The sequence below is a fragment of the Talpa europaea genome (genome assembly GCF_964194135.1).
Source record: "Talpa europaea genome assembly, chromosome: 13".
Classification (NCBI taxonomy): Eukaryota; Metazoa; Chordata; class Mammalia; order Eulipotyphla; family Talpidae; genus Talpa; species Talpa europaea.
The window spans coordinates 78,942,153-78,962,674 of NC_140080.1; the positions used below are offsets into that span (position 1 = coordinate 78,942,153).

The window sequence follows — 20,522 nt, forward strand, 5'->3', positions numbered from 1 at the left end:
CAAGGAGATATCAAAGGGTACATCTTACATGCTGAGCCATGCTGGGTAGTGCAGGGACACAGATGAATGAGAATGGGATCTCTATTCACAGGGAGTTGGGTCTGGCAGGAAAAACAGCAAATGACTACAACAGCACTGATGCATACCTGTGAGGAGAGGGGACATCTCGAGCTGACTAGAAGGGTCAAGGAAGATCTCGAGAGAAGATGCTACCATGAGCTAAGAATTGAAGGATGAGAGGAGTTCAGAAGTGAGTGGGTAAAAATAAATAATGGCAGGTATCTAAGAGCAAAGGTATGAATGTCTGGTGTCTGGAGAACAGACAAAGTCTAAGTGGGTAGTGGCTAGAAAACAGAACAGGGAATGGGAGAAAGGACAAATTACGCTGCCTGGGGAATCAATGTGGGTTTTTAGCCTGGAAATGTGATCAGACTCCTGTTGCCAAAGGTGAAGGGTGACAGAATGGTAACTGAACTGTCTAGCAATGCATACGGGTAGGAAACCTAATGAACAGGCTGGGGAAGAAGTGCTATGGGCCTCCAAGGCAATGACCGTGAAAACAAAGAGAAAGAATAAATCAAAAACCATTTCGAAGGCTGAGCCAGTATGTCTCCCTTCGATCAAAATAACTTTGAAGTATTTTAGACAAGGTGTAACCTTTTATAACAGAATTAAAGCAGAAGATTACAGAATTCAGGGTTCAGACAAATTCACTGCAGACTTAAAGCTAAAGCTTTTAGGTCTGTTAGGTATTTTCCATCACAGGATCCTGACAGTTAACAGGAGGTCAGAAGAGACCTGTTCTTTGACTGGGACAGTAAATATTTACAGCTATTCACAAAGCAAGAACTGGGAAAACATTTCTTTGAACTAATCTCACTCGTCACTTACAACATTACATTTAGGAGAACTCCCTTCCCTATACAGAATTAACAGGTTGGCAAAGATGTATAATTTCAAAAATGGAAAAATACTGTATTTGTTAGACACCAGTTGATAATAAGCATCTTTTTTTTATTATAACCAAACACATTTTTAGCTTATTTAGCCTCCAACTCAAATTCCACCCTCAGTTGGCAAACTTTACTTTCAGTTTTACTATTTTAGCAAGTGGTTCTTCTTAAATACCTCTTTATCTTATCCTTACTAAAGCACTAGCAACAGGGGGGAAAAAAAAAGCACACCAAAAGAAAATTAACTTTACATAGTGTCTGGCCAAAGACATTATCTCAATGTTATGAGTCTTACAATCCAGAACAAATTTTTTAACTTTAGGTGAGTATGTTATCAGAAATAAATTTTGAAGGTAATGTAAAATATAAGTATAAAAAAGGTTATTTTAGAAAAGACATTTTAGACATAACAGTTTTCTAAGGAGATTGATGAAGTGTTCAAGTGTGGATGAGCACAAAAAGAAGAAAATTTTCTGAAGGACAACCAATAGTCTATTCCAAAAAACTAACAAAAAAAGAACTATTTTTATGCTTCTGTAGTCAGTAGGTAATGCCAAGCTCAAAGCATTTCTTGCTCAGTTGAGGTAAAACTGAGTTCACTTTTTTAAAAAAAGTTAATCACAGTGATAATGGGCATATGCCTGCAGACAGAATGCAGGTTCTGTGGCACCTTGAGTGTGTAACTGTGGCACCTTGAGTGTGTAACTTACCTTCTCCATGCCTCTTTCCTCATCTGGAAGATAAGGATAATAAAAATACACATCTCATAGGGATGGTAGTGAGGACAAAATAAGTGCTGCAAAGTGTTTAAACAGTACCTGTATTAAGTGCTATGACATGTAGCTACAGCTAAGCTTCCACTCTGATAGCCTGTCGGTATGATGTCACAGACCCAGCTACTCTTTTTGCCAACTCAAGAAGGTGACTCTACAGGCAGCTGAATTTTTAATCATATTCTTGCACAGATCTTCTTTTGCCTGTTGGTAAGCTCACCCCAAGTGATCTGCTTTCCATTATGTTCTGCCCAAATCTATCACCAGAGGCTCCCTACTGTCCATGGCAAACAGCCCAAGCTCTGAAATGACAGTCCTTTCCAAAGAATTCCTACTACCACTCCCAAAACAACCTAATATAGACTGATCTGGCCCCTGACCCCTAGATGGCATTTGGTGACCCCATTCCCGTGTTCCTTCTAACTGATACATTTGTTAGTTTCAGACAAAACTCAAGGAAGATCTATACTAGCAGCTCAAAGTGAAATGTTAGTTTAAGCCCTTCTTGCTAAGGATTTTCTCATTGATTCTGCTTTTCTTTGAATTTATATCAATCTGTCTTATAAGACTCATCAGCACTTTTGGAAATATGTGATTGGCGGTGTTTTGCTTCAGTCTCTCCAAAAGTATTAAATGCTTAGGGACATGGATGATGTGCTATATACTTCTTTCAGTCTTTCTCAATGTTATGCCAAGATTTGGGACTCAACTGAAATTCTCAGAATGATGAAGAAATGTAAGCAATCTTACCTGAATTGTTACAATTGCTGCTCCCTGGCATTTCTTTCCACTACTGCCTCTACACTCCAAATGTAGTGTGATCTGTTCTTCACGATTAACATACTGTTTGGGCATTGTGTCCAACAGCTCACTGTCTAAGGCAACCTGCTGAGATTCCCGAAGAGCTGCAGTTCTGGAAAACATGAGGAGGTAAAAGGAAGTCTTAGGAAAGGTTCATGATGAGAGATAAAGGCCTCCAGCTACCCCCAGCCTGCACTGGAGCAAAGCAAGACACAAGTATTTCATAGCAACAAAAGAACAAAGTTGTGTGTGCCAACACTTACCCAAATCCTTTCCCTGGCAATCAGGCTAACCCGAAAGTTAAGAAAGAGAGGAAAAGTGGGGCAACTTTTTAGCCAGAAACAAAACTCTGTTTAGAATCTGTGTTGTATCAACAATGGTTTTTAAGTGGACCCTGAAATACACAAGAACTAATGAGAATTCCACCTTAATTTAATCATCCTAAAGGGATATCTTATTTGTAAGTACTAGTAATTTCTTAGGTACAGACAGTCCCTGACTTCTGATTTCTTAACTTTTCAATGATGAGTCGTTCTGAGCACATTTAAGGTAGGCTGGGCTAAGTTATGGTATGTGGTAGGTCAGGTGGATTAAATGCCTTTTCAATTTATAACATTTTCAATTTATGACAGGTTTACAGAGCTGTAATCCCATCAAAAGTCAAGGAAGATCTATGCTGGCAACTCAAAATGAAATGCAAAGACAAAAAAAACCTAATAGCTTACATAGGTGTCAATATTGTTCTAGATGATTCACTGTGTTCAGGCATGTGACCATAAAGGCCTGGCTCAAAAAGAGCTAAGGGAACAATGGTCAAGAAGAGATTGATTCCCATGGGCTTTGCAAAGATTCTCCTACTTTATAAACAGACTTATTCCACACACACTCCTTCTCGTAAGGTCACAAACTAGAATCAAAACCTTAAAAAGTTGATCATTTCAATTCTACCATGAACTTGGAAAATTAGATGACTTCCTGGCATTTGAATCTAGTACCTACTATATCAATTTTTAAAGGAATATGGAGAGATAGAGAGCAAAGCAGTGACAAAATAAAGTAAACCTCATTAGCACCGCTAACACCATCTTTCCAATATCAGAAAGTATCCTTAGGAAAAGCATAAGAAAAATTTAGCTGGCAGTGCTGACATACAAAATGCCACTGCAGGAAACAAGTCAAATTTAGTCGATGGAAGTGGCATACTATTTCACCATAAAATAAAAAAAGACTTGTCACAACCTGGTTAAATAAGGTAGTCATCTGGGCCAGTCTGGTCAAATTACCCTCCTGGTGAGAGTGCTGATGAGAAGTCCTCCTGTGTACTAAATCAGCCTGGCTGTCAAAGCAGCAAGCAAGAAGGGTGATGTTGGAGGATTTGTGGTCTTACCTGGCCTGCTGTTGCAACAGATTTAGGTCTGTGCGTACCAGCTGAGTGGCATCCTTCTGACTCAGAAGCACAGCTGAGGAAATAACTGGCACAGGAGGTCTCACGGGCTGCAGGACAAGGGGAGGCTGGGGAGCATCGTGCTTCCGCAAGTTACTTAAAACCCTTTCTTTAGCTGAAAGAAAATTAAGTCAGATTTACCAAGTAATGGCTACTACTGGATGATAATACCCTAAATGGGTACAAAGGCCTGGCCTGTTACCTTCAAAAAGGATGTTGGAGATCTGGAGAAGAGTTACTCAAATTACCAGAGGCGCAAATGAATAAAATCATTATCTTCTGTTACTTGTAAATTTTGAGGGACCATGCACAGGCTTAATAACATTCTATGAAGAGCTGGGAGCTCAGGAGCATGTGGCATGATTAAATCAAATTCCTATCCTCAAAAAGTTTTGATGATAATTCGGAAGGTAAATAAAGTTCATATCTATTTCCATAGCAGCCTTATGTGATATGTTAAGTCGTTTAGACTTGATACTGGTTTAAAAGGGGTCTAGTAAATGCCATGAAATTCTGCACTAGATTGCATAGTTTCATACTGATTGAATCAATTCAAATGTTTATATTTTTACACCTAGTACAGAGCTGAACACACAATAGGTGTCCAATAAATTCCAACTTGTCCTTCTCTCTCTTCCTTATACTAGGTACACACCAAGCAGCAGGTAGAGACTGAAGAACATGAAGAAAAATGCTGACTTTCCAATGCTAAGATAGCGAAGGACAGGAGAGATCGAGGGAATTTCAAATCACTAAAGTCAAGTAAACAAGTACTTAAGGGATGACTATGAATCCCCGATTTCATTCTAGATATAGTATTCAATTTTCTATTCTATTCTTGTTAAGAAAATTAAAGACAACTTTATAGTCATGACTTTACATGGCATAGAAGGGCTTGTATTGTTTGTAACCCAAAAACAGATCGACTTTAACATTCAAAACAGGTCAAGAAAAAGATGGCCCCTTGGAGCTGGGATTTTTCCACTAGAACTGCCACTCTCCAGAGAGTGTAACAAAGTTGGCTGCTCATCTCTAGCTAAGACTCCTGACTATGTGCAAGTCTCCTTCAAGAAATATTTTCTTTGAAAATATTTGATTCTAAGGAAAAACTGGAGGCTCTTTTTCAAGTCATATATAACTTACCATGAAAGAAAAATTAAGGTAATATTTTAAATACAAAAGAAAAGGGAACAAATTTAAATCAGAGTATCTGTAGTCACCACTCAAAATTGCAACTGGCAAAAATTAAGAAGCAAACAAGAGGTTGCATCATTTGGTATAATCATCATCTAACCTGCTATCATCTGAGAAAAACCTGAAACTTGTTATTTCAAGATCTAACCTTAATTTTATTTAGCAATGCAACCTGTGCTGATTGCCAGCACAGGAGTAAGGACAAAGAAGGGCAGAGCAGGGTCTCTGGAGCCAGATGACTCTGCCACTTACCAGCTTTGTGACTTGGGTGAGTCACCTAATCACCTTATCCTGAGGTTCCTTATCTGTTCAACAGGGATAAACTTCCTAGAGTTGGTGGGAGGACTAAGGTATTGCATACGAAGTACAGGTTTACCCTGCTTTCCAAAAACAGAACTTTCCTATTTGGTGTAATTTGGTAATTTATTTTTTGGATCTGTAAACACTATTACCAAAAATCTGTAAAGACAAAAAAAAAGTTGAGCTTTTCCAGACCCAAAAAATAATGTGTGTAGTGGGTGGGGAGGGGTTTGGGGGGAGGGGTGAACAGGGAAGGTGGAGAGCCAAGAGGGAGGGAGGGAGAGAACCTGTACTGGGATAGTGCCTGGAACAAAAACTAAGGCTTAATAAATTACTAGCTTAATTTCAGAGAAAACAAGCAGTCTTTTAGGGCAGTGTTAAGAAAGCATTGAAAGCACCACAGACAGAACTCACAAAAGCATTCAGAACTTCTAGCTTTAGCTCCCTGCTGGTCGAGTGCCTAGGATTTGGTAGTCACTCTCTCTCAAAACTTCTAGCTTTTATAAACATATTACTTATTCTCATTTAACAAACTTTCAGGAATCAGGAATAGAAAATGAGAATTAATAAGGTTGGGTTGAGTGCAACTTTTATACCTTCCCTTATATACCTTTCTATATTGTTTATTTTTTTTTAATGAGCACCTATAACTTTTATAATCAGAACAAAATCCTATTATTATTTCAGGGGTAAAAGCAAGGAGAAAGATCTTGAAGGGGAGAATTTTAGAGCCTTAGACAAGACAGTTCGGCACCTTCCTTTTACCAATCAGTGAAATAAAGCCAAAGAAGGTTCTCCTTTTTCTCTGCACGGCTAACTAGTTGGGTAGTGGCAGAATAAGAAAGATATTTTTGCCTTTCACTGAATCACTTCAGTATCCATTATAATATTTTGTTTAACAATTTTATTTATAATTCCATGCCCTACACTTAAGATATATATTCAGTGATTAAAATAAATGACTCCAATATTGTTTTCTATTATATATTGTTGTAAAGAATGTCATCATCTTTGCTAGTTAAATGAGTTTTCATGGTCTTGAATAGAAAACGAGTGATAATTTATAAAGTGGTTTCTCTAGAAAAATACAGTGATAAAACAACCAACTTAGAAACTTTGGGACTATGATCACTTGAGAGTTCCAGATATAGAACAAAAGAATTCCAGATATAGAACAAAAGGGTTTATTAAAAAAAAAAAGTTTAAATTTTAAACCTGTAAATCCAAAATAAATGAATGTAAAATTGCACTTTACACAGTTTTGTACATCAACTGAAATATCTTTAAAGCATCATAGAGAAAATGAAACAGATAATTTGTCACTTGCCAGCCTCTTTTTCAGCTAGAGTCACATGTCTCAGTCAGGACAATGAGATGTAATTGGAAAGTCTTGTGAGCAGCTTCTTGAAAGTGTCCTTAAAAGAGGGACACGCCTTCCTGCTGAATGGAATGCTTAAGCTTGAGCAGCCATTTTGGACCATAGGTGGATTTACATATGAGATTACTGGGGTACCAGAAGAGGAGGAGCAGGGGGCCCTGGAGGTTTATAGGTCATAAAGCTACTGCCCTGAACTGCCTGCCTCCAAACTCCATTACTGTTTTGGCGTTTTCTGTTACTCACGGCCTAACTTAATTCTAAAAGGCAGAGAATTAACACTGAACTCCTAAAAAAAGTAATTCTTACTGGAGAGATACATTGTGCAAACCTTAACGCTCCATAGCTCTGAATTAATAAATCACATTCATTTGTTCATTCATCCATCTCTCCAAAGATGCTAATGGTTAATTGACTCACCTAGTAAGGGATCGGTGAAGTCCAGCTGCACTGACAAACTGCAGAGTGTGGAATGGGACTCAAGCTTGGCCTGCATCCACAGACCAACACTTTCTTGAAATTCATGATGTATGCGTTCCATGTTCAAATACTCCATCCACAGATCCTAGAAGCACAAGACTTTGCCTGTCATAGGTGAGTCATATATTCACATAAAACTATATACTTAACTATAAAGTGAATCATTGACACAAATTCTCCAGCAACAGGATGAATTACATTTAAAATGGGCACTCTTGAAATCTTAGCAGGAACCTTAAAACTTTTTGTGTGACAGGATCAGAAAAATAATTTTATAGTCTTTCCCAATCATCATGCACAAGGCATTCCAGACTCCAAGGTCAGCCTGATCACAAGCCTGAATCCAAGACACACCAAAATGTTCCAGGTGCTATATCAGACCCACCTACTGTGTATATATGTCTCCTTTAAGTGGGGTCACAATGCAAAATAACTATTGATAGAGATTAATGATTAGAGAAGAATACAGAAATTAAGCAATGGGTAGATGACTCAGAACCTATAAAAAGGAAAGAACAACTCAGAACTTGAATTTCTGATCAAAAATAGGAGCTATCAAATCAAATGGCAAAGACATTTTTAAAAAAGCAGTTAATTCTGTAGATACTGGGAAACCAAGATCAGTATCAGAGAACCAACAAAGGTATGATTAATGTTTTAAAGTACTGGCCAAGTACCTACTACACACAAATCCCTAGATAAAACATAGTGGGGTAGAGCATAAAGAAGAGATGGGTAAGGAATTGCACTCAGAGGTTTTCAGGACACCATGGCTTAAATAGTAACTTTTTTCCTATTTTCTCTGAACATAGATTCTTAGACTTATTTCTCTGTTGTTATATCCCAAGGTTCCACCTTCAGTCTTCTTAATCTAAATATCTATTACCACTATATCCACATTTACTATACTTTTCCGCTCCTGAATTTTAGACTCGTACATCCCCTAAGCCTTGACAAGAGCTCTCCTTGAAGCCCCTCAGGCACTTCCTCTCCCAGTTTCCCTAATTTTGCAAACAGCATCTCTAGCTGCTAAAGCTACAAATTTGGGAGTCCTTGTATATCGAATCAATCCTGCTACTGTGTCAATCCTACTTATGTATTTAATCTAAAACTCTGGCTGATCCCACTAATTTTTCCTTAACAAAATTTTACTTCATCTATTCAATTAACCATCTCTACTGTTTCAATAGCTCTCCAAACAAAGGCTTCAGAATAAACAAGTTTGTTAGAAATTTGAGCCCTATTCACCTTTCTGCATCTGCACCAGCACCTTTCTGAACACATCATTCTATCTCACCTGCCATGGCTCTGCACATACCGGTCTTTCTTCTGGTGACATCTGCTACTGTTCCATCACCGGGCCTTTCCTTTCAGTTTGACCAACTCCCATTTATGCTTTAGGGCTTAGTTCAAAAGTCACACCCCATCCCGTCTGAGCCAGGTATCGCTCCTCTATATCCCACAGCACCCTGTGCATTGCACGCCACAGACTAGCACCAGGTGAATAATTGCTGACCCCATTTAACAGTAAGCCCCTTGAAGGCAGGGTCTGTGTCAGGTTTCTTTTTGTATCTTTGTCATTAGCTACATGGCACCTTAAAGGTACAAAACCAAAAATCATGGAAGGAAGGAAGATGGAGAGGGAGAAAAAGAAAACAGAAGAAAGTCTGAGATACTAGAGATGAAATACTATGTATAATGTGGAAGTGGATTGGTTTAAAGATCCAAGTTAAAGTGTCTCAACCCTTAGGGCTCCCTAAGTATAGGGTCAAAGCCCAGCAAAGTTCAGTCCCTAGAGCAAAGGATCTAGTATTGTAGAGATATTCACAAACACACACACACACACACACACACGATGGCTACTGAAGTGAACAGAAAACTTGGAAAAACTTAGTTTTTGGCTTTAAAAAGGACCATAGGTATCTTTGGGTACAAAAGAACAGCTTAGAATATGTTAAGACTAAAATTGAGAGTCTCCAGAATAGCAACCAAACACTATGATACCTAATAGTCATTTCCAAAATAGACAAAAATGAGCTCTTCTCTCCATGCAATTAACTTGCTATATAGCATTTGACCACTAATGAGTCTGAAGGCTTAAAAGCGTTCAGCTAGCTGACAACTTAAAATAAGCAAGAATGGAGCTAGAAGAAGACTGTTTATGAGGCAGGAGAAGCTGTAGACCAAGCCTCTGCTCTTCTAGTGAATATACGCGGGGGCCAAGATTCAAAAGGGACTATCCCTTCAACACCACCACTTATAAACTTCCAAAACCCACAAAAACAATGACCATTCAGGCGACCCCATTTTCATATTAGTAAGTGGTTTTACCATTAGATTATAAATATGATGAATTCAAATTACAGTCAGATACAACAAAAGAAACACTGAGTTTCACCTGCTGATTCTGCATCACTTTTGCTAGCCTGTGAGTATCATAATGCTTTGGTAGAGAAGGGATATAGGTGTCTCCTTTTTGAAAAGTCTCATCTTCTAGCCATAACATATATACATTGAAGAGCCTAAAAAGAAAAAAATATATATAATTACATAAACTATAAAAAAGATGTGCAGATACATTAAGTTTCTTACATCTTTGGGGACACTGGCACCACCCCACAGGAGAAAAGCACATAATGAACAGAAGATGTTTCCAGCAACCACCACATTCTCAAGAAGCTCATGTTCCAGACGGGGAGTAACACGTGTCTCAGATCATTAAAATAGGATATATCTGCTGAAATAAAACAAAACTGTGAAGAAAGGACTCTGAACCCCATAATAACAGTAGGGTTCAGAACAGTATACAGAACAAGTAGGGAAGATGATTTTAAGACAGATCTGAATGTGGAGCTTTTCTCTCCAGGGAAATCCAGTCACAGTGAGCCTCAGTGCTTGGAAAAGTTTAAATAACATTCAAATAACACATTTACTGTCTTTCGGAGAAGACATTAAAAGCCTAATTTAACTTATGCATAAAGAGAACTCGCCAGCTTCAGATTCTGATGATCTCCTGCCTCAGGGGATCATAAAGCTCACAGCATGTGTATACCCAATTCCCATTAAGCAGGACTAGAACAAAGCCGGGAGAAAAAGGTGGGGGTAAATCTCAATTTTCCAGTAAAAACTTTTTTAAAACAATTGATGTTTCATTTGTTTTTACAAGGAACACACAGTTCAGGTAGCTAAGATTCCATGCATTTTAAGCAGTTGTTTGCAGCAACAGATACTAGTGGAGTCTGCAGCACACTAACTCCTCTGTAGGGGACCTGGAGGTGGCATGACTTGGCTTAGCCCAAGAAAGTGGAAAATCACTTCCTCTACCTCAATGACAGTCTGTGTAGGAAAAGAGCAAGGAACCAGGCAAAGCTGGCACTGAGCACTGTTCCAGCTTCTGATCCAGTTGCTTAATGTCAGCTACGTTACCCACACACCAAGGGAAGGGGGCTTGAGAGGCACAAAGGAATGCCAGGGACTTTCTTGTCTGATCTAAATGCTCAAGGATAAATCCTTCCCACTGGTTAAGGCTGGCTGAAAATAACTTTTACTTCAAGCAAACAAGATAAGGGTTCCAAGAAATCAAAAAATCATTCTGGAGGCTGAGAGATTAGCCCTCGGGGCTTTGAGGTCTCTACTGAGATCCCTCAGTGCTGGATCAAAATACTGGGTTTCTTTACCATCCTTGTATTCAGGATTAATTGAGAAGAGCTATTTTGATGAAGTCTTATTTAAAAGACTGATATCTAACATAGCAAGTTTATTAAATCAAGGGGGAACAGTGTGAAAGGGAGCCCAAACTTCAGCATTCTAATTTTGGGGGATGCCAATTTGTACCCAATTTTAGAAGCAGTTCTGGGAGATTACTACAATCCCCTAGGAGGCCTATGACCTTTACTAAAAAAAATCCTGCCGTGGTTACTTAATTTCTTTTAGAAAACTATCCTAGCAGACTCTACTTGTTGTTTACCAGCTTTGAGCAATTTTTTGGTTTCTTTTTCTATTTTTATATAAAGAAACAGAAGAGGACATTAGTCCTCTGATGAAGATGTTTTACTCAGACTCCAAGTACTCGACAGGGCCACATCCAGACTGCTGATTCACATCTCATGAGAAGCAGAAAAGGGAAACATTACAACATGCAAGCCTGCCGTCAAAGGCACCTTCCACATTCAATCTGACAGGTTAAGAGAATAACGTCCAGCAGTCTGTAACACAAAAATGGCTCTAGCACAGTACCTGTGATGTAAACAACAACATAAATGGCTAAATAACCCTATGTCACCTCACGAGCTCCGTGTGCAGTTCTGGAGAAGTCAGGTAACCAGGTGTGCCAGCCTGGCTCGCCGAAGGCCCTTCACTGCCCTCTGCTGGAACTCGGAGGGCCTTGCTGGCAGCATGGTGGAAGTCAGCCACCTCTGTCAGGCGCCTCTTCATTTCTTTCAACAAGTTGACATGAGCAGGGCTTTGAAAAAACCTTCTTCCAATACAACCGTCTATGGGTAACCTTGAAAAGCACAAGCACAGATGACAAGATCCACACGAGATGATATCTTGACAGAAAATGGCATTCAATCGACAAGTCAATTTGCTATAGCTGTATATATGCCATGCTAAATTAACACTGATTATTTCTACCCAACAGTTACTATGAGGCTCTAACAAGGTGGTGTATGTGGAAGCAATTTTTAAAAGAATGAAATGCAAAGCAAATTCAAGGTGTTATCACAAGTTAGAGGTACATAATAGATTAAAGGTGGTCCCTGTTCTTGAAGAAAATGCAATCTATAGGAAACAGAAGTGACAATCTATGAGTAGCGAAGAAATGAGTGTTAAAGGAATGAGAGGGAGCTAAGGAGCTGGAGCTACAGAGTAATGGTAACAGTGGGCAGTTCTAGCTGGCCAGAGTCCCTGTCTGCCAGTGGAAATGCTGGACACCCTCAAGCAAGTCCAGGGCCACCAGTCACAGCTCTGCTTTGGTCCACACCTGCACTACCCACAGCCCCCTGGATGCGCCCTGCGACAGTCACACCAGCAGCCTCAGTCCAGCAGTTTCTCTCCCTTTATGTCTCCAAAGGACCTAGGTTAATCCTGACCTAGTTCCAAAGCACTGTCTTTACAACACTGGACATGGCAAGTGGTAAGAGGTTTGCATGAGATCCTGAACTCAAAATAGGTTTAGTCTAATAAATGTGTCTCAGGGAGGGAGGGAGACTCCTGGTCAGAGAATGATTCTAACTCATGGCAGAGGGAAGAACAGAGCAGCAGAGCAGTGCAGAGGTAGGAAGGAATCACAGAAACTGCTACCACTCTGGGTACGTACCCATATTGCGGTCCTGGGCGGTGAAGATACAGGAGGAAGAACTTCTGCCAAATGAGAGGCAGCAGGGGGTGATCAGAAGGCGTGACGAGGGCCTGGTGGGCCCAGCGATAAATCAGCAGTCTCTGGAGGGACGGGACGATGGGCAGTTTCAGCTGGCCTTGGGCTTTCTACAAAAGAGGGGGGTCTTTGAGCAACCACGGACTGAACACAAATGCAAAGACCTCCTCTTCCTAAGTGATCCAAGTGCAACGCTGAATATTTTGTTATAATTCAGTACTACAAAAAAAGTCATATTATGAAACTTATTTTTCTAACCCACCAGCCTACATTTTAACCTCCTTAGTAGCATGGGGTGCAGCTTTTTCTTCTGTCAGAAAATTTCAGACTCCAGAAATGAAATGCATTTCATATCATCTAACTTCCATTTCTTTAGATGCCTTTATAGTCCTTTGCATGTAAAGTGCTATAGCACAAGGGTAAAATGCCATTCCAAAAGCAAGTAGAATGGTGAAAACTGAAAGTACGTTTCACGGTCAAACTTTATCAATCTTTTAAAAATTTAGATGTTAAAAGGACTTTCTAGAATGATAAATTCCTTACAAGTTCTGGAAGCCAAAAGCAAACTTTATACCAGAAACTCTAAGAATGTTCTTGAATTCTGCAGCTTTATTCTAGTCTCACACTCCAGTGAGTCTAAAGATCAACTAGGGAGTTTTTTAAAATAAATTACTGGGCGTCCCTGGTGGTGCGGCAGTTGAGCACTGGGCTGCTAAGCTGCCCGCAGCCTCTGCAGCGCCAGTTCGATCCCCGGCCGCCGGGCGAGGGTCCCACATGGCGCGCAGACCTCTCCTGCCGCCCGCTGCTCCCCTCAGCAGTGTGCTTCGTCAGTCTGCCTGTTCTGTTCTCCGCTCTGGCTCTGGTGAATTCTCTCACCCTCCCGTGCTTCTGACTGTACCCAGTACTTGTATAAATAAATAAATAAATCTTTGCTTTAAAAAATAAATAAATAAATGAATGAATGGATGAATAAATAAATAAATAAATAAAATTGCTGGTCACACGCCAAACTCAGAAACTCATAATCTCAGAAGCTGGGACCCAGGAATCTGATTTTAACAACTCTCCAGGGGATTCCAATACATGTGGAGCAAACTGGAAATGCTTTCAAACAGTGGCCACCCCTCTCCCCATGCAATGAGCATGGCTTTCAACTCTTAGGTTATGACATTCAGGGTTAAATGATCCTGGAACAGGCAGTATACATTCCAATTACAGTTTCAGTTTGGTTTGGTTATTGCACTTTCCAAACATTCACAACAAAAGAAAACACAGAGGTTCCAAAGCTACAAGTGAGCCCCTCAGCATCCAAGTAGAAACCACCTCTATCACTCAAGTACAGATCGCTATTTTTACCTTCAGAGCTTGGTCGGGGGTAAAAGCAGAATTTATAACCAGCTCCCCTTCAACAACTCTTCGGAGCTGGGAGTCTTCTTCAAAGATGGATTCCATGTTCAGCACTGTCCACGCAAACCAAACCTGTGGGGGCACCAGGCAAAAGCAAGGGGAGTGAGCAGCTGGCTCGGACACAGCCTGTGTCCTGATGATTTCTACAAGTTCACATTTTTGCTACCATAGGTCTCGTTTAGCAAATATTTACAGGCATATATTCTAAAGTTAACCTCTCTTCTCATCACAGATACAAAGTTAGATAAAACGGAGGAGTGAAAAATGTCTAACTCTGCTGAAAGATTACTACAGTAAGAGAGGATGTTCATGCCACAACAGCAGTTGGTAAGCAAGCTGCCCATGGCACAGCTCTAGAGACTGAACACTGGTGGTCTGGCTCTGATGCCCACTCTTAACTACTGCCATGCCACTGGCAGGCACCACAGTCAGGCAGGCACACGAGTTGGATGATGAGCTGCCTGATCCTGAGCCAGTCACTTAACTCCATGCTCCCTCGGTCACCTCCTCTGTGGAACAGGAACCACAACAGCCCAACCTCAGCAGAGGGCTATTGTGAGGATTAAATATAAAATTATTCTTATATACTGTAAACACTAAATAAATTTGAGTTATTTTAGACTACTTATAATGTATCAGTGAGGATGGTAACAGTAATAAAGATGAAAGTGGCCCTCAGTGGAAGGACCACCCCTACCTGAGTGGGCGCTGCCAAGCCTTCCACGAAGGAAGGGGTGATGTTGCCTGCCACAATCCAGCTCACCAACGAAGACAGGAGACTCCGGTCAGAGTGGTACCCCAAAGCATTCTATACCAGAGAGAAGATGTAGAACAGAGAGAGGAGGCTTTTAAAAAATATTTATCAATGAAGTTTTTAAAAATATGCACAATTCTCTTACTATAGTGGAAGAGTCTGAAAAGACCTGATTTCAATAATAAGTCCATCTGCAGCAACAGTCCCAGGCAAAGTATTACAGTCAAATGCAATAAGCAGGGTGCTGCCTGGGAGGTCCTTATTTTGGCTTGACAAGGACCTGCACTCATGGATTATGACTACTGTATCAGACATGTTAAGGCAAAGCTTTAAGAAAGGCAGTGGCAACAGAGTAGCACTGAGATCAATGCACTTGGGGGAAAGTTTTTACAAGGTAGAAGACAAGATAAATGCCCTAGTAGGTGTACCTTATGCTGCTGGTAGAGTAATTTCTGCACACAGTCTTCCTGCATCAGCTGAAAGGCTGTTTTACACAAGTGGTCCATGAGGAAGAGGATGGGTTGTTCTCGGTACCAAAGATGCTGGCTTATCAGAGCCTGAACCCAGAACTCCAACACGGCAACAGGGCCCACTTCATTGGGCTGGGTGCTTACAGATATGTGAGCCTGTGGAGAAACAGCTCAGGTGATGGGAAAGCTCCTAACCAACCTCTCATTTTTAAAACACCACCAACAATATAATACCTACCTCCACTATAAAGTCTGCATCTGTTGATGTCTTTGGCTAAAAGCACTTTGAAAAGTGCTTTGAAATGACCAAATACATGTGCCAACACTAGGGGCATCTGGCTGGAAGGTGGGAAAGGACGTACCTAGGGGCTTACTAGGGTCCTGACCTGGATCATGCTGTTGAGAAGCTTCACGTTGTCCCCATGGCTGGCTCCAGTCAGGTGCTGCGCCACCTTGTGGGTGACTTGCTGAGTGACACCCTGAGGGATGCCACTGTCCAGGTGCAGGAACAGAAGGAGGTGTGACAGAAACCTGCCAAGCACACAGGACAACACAATTTTCCTTCCAGTCACGGGTCAACAGAATTTCCAATTACATATGAGGAAATAGAAAACTACTGGTCCCATTTTTAACCAAAACTCTGTTTGGTTTAAGAGGATTTCCATCAACCTGCAGAAGTGCAACCAATGGGTCCAAGCCACACACACACATACAAGTTAAAAAAAAGTTAAAGGAAAAATACCCCAAAGTGCCCTCTTTATCCTGTCCACACTCCCTATTCCCGAAACAAAAACAGATGTTGACAAACCATTCTGCTATACCTTGTACTGGGTGTGAACTTGATACGAGGTGGCATATGGGAGAGGGGGTGCCACCACAATTAGTCACGGACGTGCTCTCAGTCCCGGGGTGCACCAGGCTCCTTCCTCGCCCAGGGCCTTTGCTTCTGCTGGATGTGCTGCCTGAAACACTCCCCCCACAGCTAACCAGCAAACTCTCCCTCCCCCCTATCTCATCTGCACTGTTCCTTCCTCAGAGAACATGTCCTGACCTCTCCCTGCCACCTAGAATACTCCAAACCCATTAACCTTGCTCACAGCACCACTGTTTTCCTTCATGGCCCTTAAATTTGGCAACTGAGGATGTGGTAATTTCGGTGACTGAGGGTAATGTCCTGACTGCTTTGCTCCTCACTGCACAGATGTGGCAGGACACAGTGGGAAGTAAAACTCAGTTGCTACTGTGAATAAAGGTGCTTCCTGTCACAGGAGACACAGTACAGGCCCCAAAGCCTACTCCCACATGAAGGAGAAGTTATGATGGAAAATCATCAATAAAACGCTAGAAAGAGGGGCCTCCCCGGTGGCGCAGTGGTTGAGCGCTGGGTTGCGAAGCTGCCTGCAGCCTCTGCAGAGCCAGTTCAACCCCCAGCCGCTCCCCGGCCACTGGAGGAGGGTCCCACATGGTGCGCAGACCTCTCCTGCTGCCTGCTGCTCCCCTCAGCAGTGTATTCAGTCCTTCTGCCTGCTCTGCTCCCCGCTCTGGCTCTGATTAATTCTCTCATCCTCCCGCGCTTCTGACTGTACCCAGTGCTTGTATAAATAAATAAATAAATGTTTTGAAAAATAAATAAATAAAAGTTACTCTATATTAAAAAAAAAAAAAAAAAACACTAGAAAGAGTTAGGAGCTAGTACAGACCTGCAAGGAGTGGGGAAGATACAGAGGAGGAAGCATTTGAAGAGCCTAGAAAGATTCATCATGATGCAACATTTAATAGAGGGAAAAAATATAAGCCATTTGGTCTAATTTTAAAATATCTTTTAAAAACCACAAATGTCTATACACATTCATAAATGTTCAGGAATTTTACTTTGTGTGTGTGTGTATGTGTGTGTAAATATAAATCCTCACACCCACCTTTATGAGGAGAGGTATTACCCCATTACACAAATAAAAACAAAGGCTCTGAAAAGTTAAGGAAGCCCCCTATGCTCACACATTAGTGAGGGAGTGAGGACGCAAACCCACCCTGACCACCCTGGAAGTCCCAATCTAACCAGAAGACAAGTGTCCCAGACTTGCTTGGTGCCTGAGTGCCAATTTTTAAGAAAAGGTCCCTGAGCCCTAGCCCATTCCTACCAAGTAGACTCTCTAGGGAGGGGCTGGGCATCTGGAGTTAAGAAGCTCTCCCGGGGGGGCCTCCCCGGTGGCGCAGCGGTTGAGCGCTGGATTGCGAAGCTGCCCGCAGCCTCTGCGGTGCCGGTTCGATCCCCAGCTGCTCCCCGGCCACCGGAGGAGGGTCCCACGTGGCGCACAGACCTCTCCTGCCGCCCTTCTGCCTGCTCTGCTCCCTGCTCTGGCTCTGGTGAATTCTCTCACCCTCCCGCGCTTCTGACTGTACCCAGTGCTTGTATGTATGTATGTATGTATGTATAAATAAATAAATAAAAATAAATCTTTAAAAAAAAAAAAAAAAAGAAAAAGAAACTCTCCCAGGGACTGTCATCACCAGACCTTCTTGAGATGACACACATGGGAAAACCCAAGTGCCCTGAAGGAATGCATGTCCCCCACATCAGGCCTCACTGTCCCCTTCCTCTTCCCCACAAGGCCCTTGCCAGATCTCTTGCCCCAGCTCCTCAGACAGGTAGTTCCCATCCTACCTCTACAACTTTGTCCCCCTCAGACCCTCCTCTCACCAAAGCTAAGCATGTCTCACATGAGGAGCAGCTCCTAGGTCTCGTGTTTGTAATACTGCGTTGGGACCCTGCCAACAAGGAAAAGCGCCGTGTTTTTTGCTATTGGTATAATTCAAATCCACTTGCTGCTCAGTATCAGAAGCACCGTTCCCTGGGTTTCATGAAAACAGTAGTTATTTGGAAGTTAAAGGAATGTAGAAGTAAATGAGAAGAGAAAATATCTTTCCTGAGAATAATACTGGCACTACTAGTAGAATCACCATTCATCAAACTGCATTCTGAACTGGGCAGGAAGCCTGCGCCTCATAAAAAATACACTGTTGAAAAATCATTCCAATATTTCACTTCAGAAACCAGAAGACAAAGTCATTTGCACTTGCTGGGCTGTTCTCTACTTACTGCTCATTTTTCAGAAGGTAATACTGGCAAGGGTAGAACAAAGGCAGGATCTTATCCAGGACATGGACCACTGTTCTCAAATGCCTCGTCTGGACCAGAATTCCCAGCAGTGGGATGCCTTCTGCACAGAACTTCTCAATGCTATGGAAAAAGAAAAGGCAATGAGCATACCAGTAGCCGGTTCATTAAATGATGTTCCTCCCCTGAGCTATCAGCCTCCACGCTACCCGACTTTGAGGCCTGCAACACATTTTTGCATACCAGTCTTCACATCAAAATAGCAGAACTGGAACTCTGAAAGTATGCAAAGGAACTTAAAGTTTATCTATATTTTATTTTTAAAGTTAAGAAAAGTAAAGTATCATGCCCAAATTCAAATAGCGTACGGTCAAAATGAGAACCCATGATTGCAAATTTTTAGTCCAGAGTGTTTGCCATAATACTGTTTTATTTCTCAAACAGTACTTCCTCTACGAGTCCTGGGGCTCTCACTGACTGCATGTTCCACAAGTATTATACAAACAGAAGGCTCAAACTGAGCTCAGTCCATCAGTATTAAACTGGCAAAATTCTCTGGGGTAAAAATTTAATTATTCTTGACTCACTTTTTGACTATCTCTCCTTAAAAAATAATCTGAAATATGGGGAAAAAATATGGCAGATGACCGATGTAATGATGTACCTTTTAGGATTATTTATAATTATAACTCAATGGCAGAAATGAGTTACAGACATTTTCGAAAAAATATTCAAAGGAAGTATTACAGCATCATTTAAAAATAATGGATATGCCCCTCCCCCTCCCCAGTGGCGCAGCGATTGAGCGCTGGGTTGCGAAGCTGCCCGCAGCCTCTGCAGCGCCGGTTTGATCCCCAGCTGCCAGGCAAGGATCCCACATGGCGTGCAGACCTCTCCTGCCGCACGCTGCTCCCCTCAGCAGTGTACTTCGTCAGTCTGCCTGTTCTGCTCCCTACTCTGGCTCTGGTGAATTCTCTCACCCTCCCGCACTTCTGACTGTACCCAGTGCTTGTATAAATAAATAAATAAATAAATCTTTAAAAATAATAATAATAATGGTTATGACAACCAAGGTGGCATGCAACAATACTCCTGCCATTGTGATACTAGGGGGGGTAAGACCATAAAATTTTATACTTCTGATTATGACCGCTGGTAAAGGAGAATGACAAAAAGGGGAAAACACAGGGGTGATGTCACACCAAAATACTCATTGTTCTGGAGTGGCAGAAGTGAGTAGTTTTTCTTCCATTTTCCTAATTCTTCAATTTGGTTATGCTGTTTTTACCGTAGGAGGATAAATCACTTCAGAAAATAAAACTAACAGTACAAAGAATATGCCACAATGGAAGTGTTTATAATTTAAGAAGTGAAAAAGGACATATAAAAGTATATATATAGTTCTAAAAAAGACAAAAGGGAAAAAATTGTGGATTAAAAATAAGCAGAAAAAAATAGAAGCAGTGTTTTATTAGAGTGAGAGATTCTGGGTGATTTTTTTGACTACAATACTCTGTACCATCTACGACGCCATATTCATGCACAGTTTATGTCCCTCGGGGTGCCCCAGTCCCAAGCCCAATCACAAGATGGTTTTAAGTAGGTTGTAGTACAGATACATCCAAAATGACCATGGTGGAGCTTCACACTAGAGTTCAGTCCTGAAGAAAAGCAGTTATCTGCACCTTTACTTCCATTTAACATTCGGTAAATAGCACTAAACAAACATTTAAGTTTAAAGAAGACTGAAGCAGCATCAGTGAATAGAGAGTTACAGTCCCAGATTGGATACAAGAAATTAGTGAAATGAAGTGATTAAATTTGCACACACTACACTCAAGGAACCCACAGGCCAGACACTGTTCCAAGCATGTTGATGTCTTATGACTTGCTTAAGCCTCATGAAGTACATCAAAGCTATTATTATTTCCATTTTAGAGATGAGGAAACTGAGGTCCAGGAAAGTGATGAATGACATTAGTCATGAGACATTACTGGAAACAAAGTAAAGAGTGTGTTCCAAAGGGCCTAATAACATCTCTCCCCTTCCTAGTAGTAATTCTATCCTCTGTTTAC

At 41.2% G+C, this 20,522-nt stretch overlaps 1 protein-coding gene across 2 annotated transcripts in view; it reads right to left on the reverse strand.

Annotated features, from left to right (window-relative positions):
• The window catches only part of EPG5 (ectopic P-granules 5 autophagy tethering factor), a gene marked incomplete at both ends in the record, with an annotated part of 95,832 nt that overhangs the window by 36,007 nt on the left and 39,303 nt on the right, over positions 1-20,522 (reverse strand). For both annotated transcript variants that reach the window (XM_084252206.1, XM_084252205.1), the window contains 11 exons: positions 2,477-2,639; positions 3,915-4,086; positions 7,261-7,405; positions 9,719-9,842; positions 11,603-11,824; positions 12,641-12,807; positions 14,054-14,176; positions 14,802-14,912; positions 15,287-15,484; positions 15,715-15,859; positions 18,429-18,569. In XM_084252206.1, the coding sequence (XP_084108332.1) occupies positions 2,477-2,639; positions 3,915-4,086; positions 7,261-7,405; positions 9,719-9,842; positions 11,603-11,824; positions 12,641-12,807; positions 14,054-14,176; positions 14,802-14,912; positions 15,287-15,484; positions 15,715-15,859; positions 18,429-18,569 (1,711 nt within the window). The remainder of the gene's footprint in view (positions 1-2,476; positions 2,640-3,914; positions 4,087-7,260; positions 7,406-9,718; positions 9,843-11,602; positions 11,825-12,640; positions 12,808-14,053; positions 14,177-14,801; positions 14,913-15,286; positions 15,485-15,714; positions 15,860-18,428; positions 18,570-20,522) is intronic.